Here is an 8,833-nt window from a genome sequence, read left to right on the forward strand (position 1 = left end):
TCGTTGGTCAGCAGGGTGCACCGCGGGCAGGTGAGGTTGGCTTTGGTTGAAAGATGATAGTCAACCATCACACCCCATCTTACTTTTATTTATTATAGTATAGTGATATAATAAATAAAAGTAGAATAAAATAGGGAAAAATTATTTAAATGAACTAGAATATAAATAAATATAGCTTCAATTTTTCTCATTTTGCTGTATGCTTTGTAAGAACATAAACTTAAAAAACAAACATTTTAAAGACTCACTAAATAAATAAATATCAATAAATTATTAATTTCCATTTTGTAAAAACTATTTAAGACCCCAATATCCGAAATTCAAATGTCTCCCATTGAATATTGGTACACAATGAAATGAAACATAATCCATGTTAATTGATACAAAATTAAAATTAGTTAATGTTATTTGATCGTACGATACATTGATTTAATTTACAATTATTCATTTTTTTGATTTCATAAACTATGTTTTCGTTCTTCTATCAGCAACAAGAGTAGCGACAACAAATTGTTTTCAATGCAGAATTTTAATCTATCCACCAATACCGATGCACTATGTAACACACAATTACTTCCTTCCGTGTACGGTGAAGTTTTGGATCGATTTATTGTTTCCGAACAACTTTCACATTGAAGCCTTTGAGAAAAACTTACTATAAAAGTCCTTAAAAGCATCTCCAATGTATTCTATATAACTTATAATTATTTTCTATAAAAAAGCGACCACTCAAAGTTCTAAAATGTAACCAAATTACAACAATTCCCTATCAAACACAAAAAATAGGTTAATCTGTTGAAAATCTACAGAGTTATTTAATAACAAAGCTAAAAAAAAACAAAAACAAATCGAAAATTTCCTAGTTTTCAGACGTCGTTTGATAACAACACACATGAACGCGCAAAAAACACATACATAGAAACGTAATATGTTTTATTACATTTATTGTGTTCCTATGAAACCTAATAATTTCCTGAGTTATATAGGCTTTCTCATCTAAATGAAGCCAATTAGAATGATTAAAAAGTCAAAATAAGCGACACATATTAACGCAGAATACCCAATTGTTTATATAGAGCTAATAAAACCGATTATTATATCTGCACATTATTCAGATCACCAGTGCTGGAGGTGGTGAAGGACAGTATTGCGAAAAAACCGACCAATCAAAAGTTCACGGTCCAAGAATCAAAAGTTCGACATTATCCAGGCAACATAATATAAGGCCCGTGTCCCTACAGTGGGAACTGGCATCGGCCGATGATGAATCCTTCTGTCCTTCGATATATTTATAAAGATTTTTGTTAGTATAGGCGTAATACCTGGACGACAAGTAAATAAAGAATATTACTTAGTTTGAAGTACAGTCAACTTCCAAACCAAATTAACTTTAAATTCAAATATAATCATTTTCATACAAAAGGTATGTAGAGTAATTACAATTTCAATGTTTACTCTAACCACTGTACCGGAAAATTATTTTATGAGAACTCTTTAAACATGCGCGGATTGCGAAATCCTGTTTATACACCGTCCCTGACATTATAACATGCATTGCAAAGAATTAATATGCATTTTAAGTACTAATCACCCCTTTGATGTGTAAATACGATGCAAATAGGAATATTTGTGACACGGTTTTGATGACAATCATTTGAAGATCCCCTTTTATAATGTAAACGTATTACAACTCCGAAAACGATGACTTTTTCATATAATTTTATTTAAATACAATAACATAAATGCTAATCGAATCTCATCGATACGTTAATGTAATCAAGTTGTAAATCAATTTTGTCAACATTTTTAACTTTAACTTCTTTTTCAAAGCAACATTTTGCTATCGGCTTCATCACAAAATTCCAAAGGCTTTAACTAACTTTTAAATGCTATTTCATAAAACTCCTTCAAGGTAAGAAGTTAGACACACCGTAACGTTTTGTCGAGCTCCAGTATCCCCAGCAATAAACCGATTTGCCTACAACAAAACGACGCTACCTACAATGATACACCGGGCTATTCTTCTTGCACGAGAGCATGTAACAATTTATGACCTACAATAGTGTACCGACACAGACAAACGACAAACAAATAAAAGATTGCGTCCCCTACCACAATCCTAACATTTCTGTTGGCTAAATTAATTGTATAATATTGCGGTTCTTTGTTAATTTGTTCTAATTTAAGCGTATTAGTTTAAATGTGTGTAATCGTGTTTACTGTACGTGCTTCACGTTTGTATTAATTGTTTATTTAGAATTTGAAACATAAAAAACTCCTATGATAGCTGTTGTCATACATGAGTATTGATGATAAATTCTGTTATAGTATTGTTTTCAAGAAGCGCACAGAATTATTTTAAAATTACGGAAATAAAGAAAAACAGCTCAATTGAAATGACAAGTACTAATAAGTCCTCCTGTCTGCATTTCCTATGCATTGCATGACATTAAGAACATTTTATGAGATTCGAGCAAATCAAGATACTGCAATATGTACTAGATAACTGTCTTAATTATCATGATATAATATAAATAACTTATCACAATATTTGTAATGTTTTCGCTAATTAATTGTGTAAGACTTGAAATTAGCAAACTTCACAAATTGACCTCATTGCGGGCTTGGTAAGAGAATAAATAATAAGTTGGAGTTTGTTAGCACAAACACCTAAACATTTGATACAAAACATATTATAACAAGCTCTGAATCTATTAACAGTACACCTGTAATACCCAAGGACCTTACTACACAAGAAAAGAAATTAGATGCGTTGCGAACACATTAATTTCCCTCTAATTGGCTTACGATACGTGAATAGGCCATTCCGAGATTAGATTTTTGTACCCAATACCGATTGAGACAATAGAATTTCTCTGAATAATACATAGCTAAAAGTGAACCTGATGATATTTAGAAACGTCGAAATTTGAAACGAAGTAATATCGAATAGGGCTCGTTAATATTTGATACTTATAAATGCTTTTAGGAAATACGACTCCGTTACTATGGACGTAATAAATATTTTAAACGATGATTTTGAATATTATACCCTTCTGTTTTGCGAAACCTCTATTTGGCTTTCTAGGTCGTTCTCGTTTCGACAATATGAATTAGGTATTTGTGTAGAGGACCATGTATGCTTAGGAAGTTATACATTTATAATAATCTTTCGACTATTTACTATTCATTAAGTAGAGGCGTTTATATAGATTTGTGGTTGAACTGGTTCAGTGTTATATTATAGAAACCATTTATAGAAAATTTACATATTGCGGTTCTAAAGGCTAGAATCAAATTGCTATTTAAATAATATTTGTGAGCGCTATATGAAAATATAATTGTCTTCAATATGTGAGATTTTTATTTTATATGCTTGTCCCGGCTCCGCTTGGATATCAAGATTCCTGTTTTATACCAAGTGAGCATTTAAACAAGATAAAAAGAATCCTATCACACAAGTCAGGTCGTACACTATCTGTGTATAAAATTTCATAAAAATCCGTTCAGTAGTTTCAGCGTGATTGACGGACAAACATCCAAATAAATAAACTTTCACACTTATAATATTATTTATGTGATATTATTCAATAGGTACATAAATACGTTTGTGTATGTAATATTCAAAAGATAATGAAGGTCAGATTTAGGTATTGTATCGAAGTAAGATGAAAATTGATAAATATGTCAATCTGTAAAAGAAAATGTTTATTCACCAAATTAATAACATCATCTTTAGCAAAGTAGCCTCTTTTTGGTTAATTCAGAGAAATAAAACATGATACACAATAATCGATATAAAGATCTTAGAAAAGAAATCAATTTATTATAATAAATATCTTACGTTAAGTGGATGTATAAATGTTTTATTTTGCGTAGCTTATAATATAATTATGGAGAAATTACATCGCCTATCGAGATTGCTATGAAGAAGTTTAATACATTGTGTAACAAGTAATAGTTTATTTGTTGGAAGGGTTCTAGAAACTAAAAGAAATTGTGCTTTATTAAACAATAATATTATATTCAATACGGTATAGTAATTGGGATACATAATAAATCGTAGAAGTATTGCAAAAGGATCGTAGAAAAAAATTAATCATATATTTTTTGTTTGATTTTCAAATACGAAGACAACGATTAAAGGCGTTCATTAAAACTTTTATATGTATGTCCCCGCACGGATATTAACGAACGCAAGCGCAGGACACAATATTATTTTCGTTTTGTACTACAAGGTCATTTTTGATTACAGGAGAACCACGTAAACAAGGTACAAAACTATATAATTGACAAGGTAAAATACAATGATAACGAAATGCTTGCTAAAATAAATAAAAATTATTACATTAATAGTTTAAATAGATTCCACATGAGTCTTAATATGCAGAATCGATAATTGAATAATAAATGAAGCAATTCATATCACAATATTTTTATTCAATATGTATAGCGAAAACCAAAATGAAATAATTAAGTACATCTTGTTCGTACATCGTTAGACATTCAAAAGACATCAAACAATAACTCAACATTTCCATTCATAACTAAAGTTTATTGCACTTGAAGCCGCACCCTTCGAGCATTGACTATTTTATTGCTACAAATGTGACGAAATTGTAAATGGTGCATTATGTAGATTTTAGTAGCACTCAGCAAGTTATATTCGTGTTAAACGCCAATAATGTTTTATGTTTATGGCCATGGGAATTGTCAGCTTATTTCTGTATGCTAAACTTCTTGTATATTTGCTGGAACAACAACGCTCAACGCCTATCTATCAGTGTTAGTTTATTCGCCAATTTGGACAAATACAACAAACACAATATGGATTTTACTAGTAGTATTTTTTCAAAAGTTTAATTCACGTTTAAAGTTTGTCATTAAAAGTATAATGAAGCGCAATTTCACGTTCAACAATGTACGATGAACTTCAGACCAGATTCAATGGAGAAATAGTGACTGCAACGAGTCAATACGAAAGTGAATAATACAGCTCCAAGCAATAGCTCCATAAAGTGATGCGCTCCTTGCCCTGCGGCAACAGAATCAAATACACGAGCAACCTGAAAGGATATTGGTTTACTCGAGGTGCCTCTTGCAGATGGTTTCACTGGGCTTGGTGAAGTGCACGTGAACCCTTTTGGTTTTTTGCTTAAAATATACTTATGCTCACAAAGGCATACAATTTCACTATTTCAATTATGAAAACTTAATATATAATTGCAAAATGCCTAAAAATATACGACACAGTGCAATTTTTGGCACAATTCTGAACAATATGAATAGATATACTTCCCTACTATTTAGCAAAGTTAGAAAGTGTTAGGCTAATTTATTCTGGCAATTTAAATAGAACGTAGCCTATCTTGTATTTCGTTCAAAGTCTGCTTTGAAAGAAAATGGTTCGCTCGAGGCTCCTAGACGTGAATATTTAAATTTCAGGTTAATTTATCCAGACGAAACAAGGCAAAAATAGTGGATAACTTATCTTTGAAAGACTTACTCAAGGTGTTCCTTAAAGACGTCGAAGTCCGTGAAGACAAGCTCAACGATTTGATGCGGCTGGGCGATGAATGTGTAGAGAAGGCAGAGGGCACGTGGGTAGGGGCGAGGGTAGTCTGGACTGCTGAAGGTGCCGCGCTCCTTGCCTTGGGGTGACGTGAAGCGAATACAGGAACAACCTGCATGGGAAGTTTTATTAGAATTTATTTTTAACATGGACTGTTAAATAAGTGTTGCGACAGCTTTATTCTAATTATAATCAAATTGATTGCATAGGGCAAAACATGGAAATAAATGAAAGCAAATTTTGATGTTAACACATGTCATCAAGCCATTTTAATTTTAAGGACATCATAAAGCCATATTATTTACTGTCATTGAATATCTTAAAATTATAAATGTGAAAGTAACTCTGGCTGGTCATATCTATGCCTATCCATATATCCGTCAGTTTCATCTTCTCCCCTAAATCTGTGAACTGATTTGATTTTAACTTGGCACAGATATGAAAGTGAAAGAACATAGGATATTTTCACACGGGAAATCCCAAGGGAAGCGCCAATATTTGCCGGTACCGCCTATCTTTTGTTTTGACTACACGGACGAAGCCGCGGGCGAAAATCTAGTGGACAATAAATAAGCCCTTGAAAGTTGCACACTTATTACATAACACAATTCTAAAGTTCCCTGTTTAACTTAGTATTTATCATTGTATATCACAATAAAAGTCCCTGGGAAAGTATTTACTTCTTATAAGTTATAATTGTCAGCTGTCGATCTTCATTACTACTGAATCACATTATCTCTACGCACTACATTAATATTTTATGTTTGTTTCATCTGTTAATGTTGTCGGTTCTACTTTATAAAGTTTATTACATTACTTGGGATGTCTCGGTTTGCTTAACGTTACCACATATCTCAGTTTGAATAAACTCGTATTAATTTCCATGTGAATATAAAATTAAACTTCCAAGTAAAAACTGACATATTTCATTTAAATACATCAACAACCTTTATTGAATGGATTTGAAATTGGACGATATAACAGATATTTGGCAAGTCAAAATAAAAATAATTTTGCGTCGACGAAATTGGATAAAAAATCCATACAATTACCATATTTGATTTTAATATAAAATTGCATTACAATAAGCGTGTAATTTCAGGCTGATGAAATAATTAATTTTCCGTGGGGATTTTTATTTAATATTCAAAACCTTTGACGTATATCTTGCAATTTTTTCTTCTTATAACATCGAACTTCCCTGTTCAATAAATTCTTATCAGTCTTTGATATTTCGTTAATTGTTTTACAACAAAGTGGCTCTTAATTTTTTTAGGGTAAAAGATACTGAAAGAATCAAACGGAAATAAGGTAACAGCAGTTTGTGAGAGAGCAAACAACGTGAAATCTTAAAAGTTCTTGTGAAAGACGATCCCCTTCAGTTAGTTGTAACAATACGGAACTGCTTCGGTAAAGTAACAAATTCCTCTATTTGTTTGAACTGTAAGTATAGCATTTCGTCTGTGGTTGGGGAATGTACATACTTTTAAGCGCAGGAGTAAAATATTCTACGTGTTCTTAGATGTTTGTTATGCAAATATCGTAAGTAATTCAGTAGATGTTTCATATTCTTGTATATGAACATAGTTTTTGAAATATACTGCAGTATGTTTCTGTCCTATCAAAATAAGAGTGGTTGTCCGCTAAAAATCGCTTTAAATGTACTCGATGTCGTCGCTTAGCCAACCTTAAGTACCCAAAAATCTTCGAATCACGTTATTATTTGTTTTCACCCTTTGGTCTTCCCTTAACTACAAATTTCAAGATTGAAATTAGGCAAATATTTCCTTTTTCTACAACAAACTGGAATAACATCACATTAAAGAGTATTTTAAAAAACTTATACGTACTAAATCACTTCAGATCACTTCTTAGCGTGAAGGCAGCTTTAATAAAGTGTACACTCTTTTAAAATCCAAATTATTAATAAAGTTATTAAGATAAAACTACTATTAATACTTAAATATGAAACTTATTGATATCTCTAATAAAACTAGCATCATTAATCTCGCAAACTATATAAAAATAACATACAAACATTCATATACGAAACACAAAATACTATCAAGATATGTTTATAACTAAGCTGTAAAAGTAACGCGAACACGTAAAAGCGTATATTTCTGAACAAATCCACACTTGCAATAAAACATAAGTATAAAAGGGAAGTTTACTCACTCGGATTTATAGCAAATCCTTCATCAACTGTGTTCAGAGATAAGTGTAGCAACAAGATGAGTGCGGTTGACGTCTGAAATAGGAAGCTGGATTAGAAATTGTTATAGCATTCTTTATTAAATCTGTACCTTGTTTGATTTTGCGAAGAAATTAAAAATGAAACTGAAGTCCTCCGATTTCGTTTCATCTTTAATTCGATTCAATAATATTCCTCATTTCAAGAAGCGTTATGAGGCAATATATGAAAAACAAAATTTAACTTCAACTAATAGATTTATATCTAACTCCGTTCGTACTTATCCCATGGCTTGTAAGTAGTGGACAGTAATTTTAGGCACTTGTTATTCCTAATTGTAATTAATTCAGTACTTATGCGTAGTTTTAGAATTTTACGTTAAAACGAGAGAGTCGTATACTATATCACGTTAAAAACTCAGTAAACGTTATAAAATTTAGGTATTCCTTCACCGTTTCGGGCAGTGGTGATGTGGATAATGTGTAGATATTATATTGAAAAATCAATCTATTTCTCGCAGATTCTTCCGGTACTAAACCCGCTTTGTCTTATTGAAGTCTAAGGTCACTGTTAACACTGGGCCACCACTGCTCTTATTTTATGAATGTGGATATATTTCTATTATAATGCAAATAAAATTTCTCCAAATACAATACTAAATGTGACAACCTACACTAAATTTGATTTTGAAGAGAAGTGGGTGATATAATGTATTCCTCAACAATTTATAATAGGTACCTTAATTGATACCAATTGTATGTACTTCAGAAATATAAAAGAGATCCTCAACTTTCTGTCTCAATTTCCGATTTGAAATTTTATTAAACCAATTTACCGTTTAACTGTTGCTAGCGATATTAAATAATCCAATAAGTGAACCGCGTCGCGAGCTACTTTTAAATCTGCTTAGCCATTTCTCCCGTTACGTGACCTGTTCTAATTAAGTTCTTACTGGGTTTATGACAAGCCTTTGCCCGTGTTTTGAAGCTTATTAATTTGAGTTTCCCGGCTGCAAAGAGAAACCTATTACATAAAATTTTTAACCTTCTCAATATTATAATAGAGTA

The 8,833-nt window shown here is 31.5% G+C and overlaps 1 protein-coding gene across 1 annotated transcript in view; it reads right to left on the minus strand.

Annotated features, from left to right (window-relative positions):
* Window positions 1-8,833, minus strand: part of LOC119837527 (suppressor of lurcher protein 1-like) — a 44,885-nt gene that overhangs the window by 16,956 nt on the left and 19,096 nt on the right. The window contains exons 3-4 of the mRNA XM_038363116.1: window positions 7,751-7,823; window positions 5,507-5,684 (exon numbers count right to left, since the gene is read on the minus strand). Coding sequence (XP_038219044.1) covers window positions 5,507-5,684; window positions 7,751-7,823 — 251 coding nt within the window. The remainder of the gene's footprint in view (window positions 1-5,506; window positions 5,685-7,750; window positions 7,824-8,833) is intronic.

This window comes from Zerene cesonia, chromosome 3 (assembly GCF_012273895.1).
Source record: "Zerene cesonia ecotype Mississippi chromosome 3, Zerene_cesonia_1.1, whole genome shotgun sequence".
Classification (NCBI taxonomy): Eukaryota; Metazoa; Arthropoda; class Insecta; order Lepidoptera; family Pieridae; genus Zerene; species Zerene cesonia.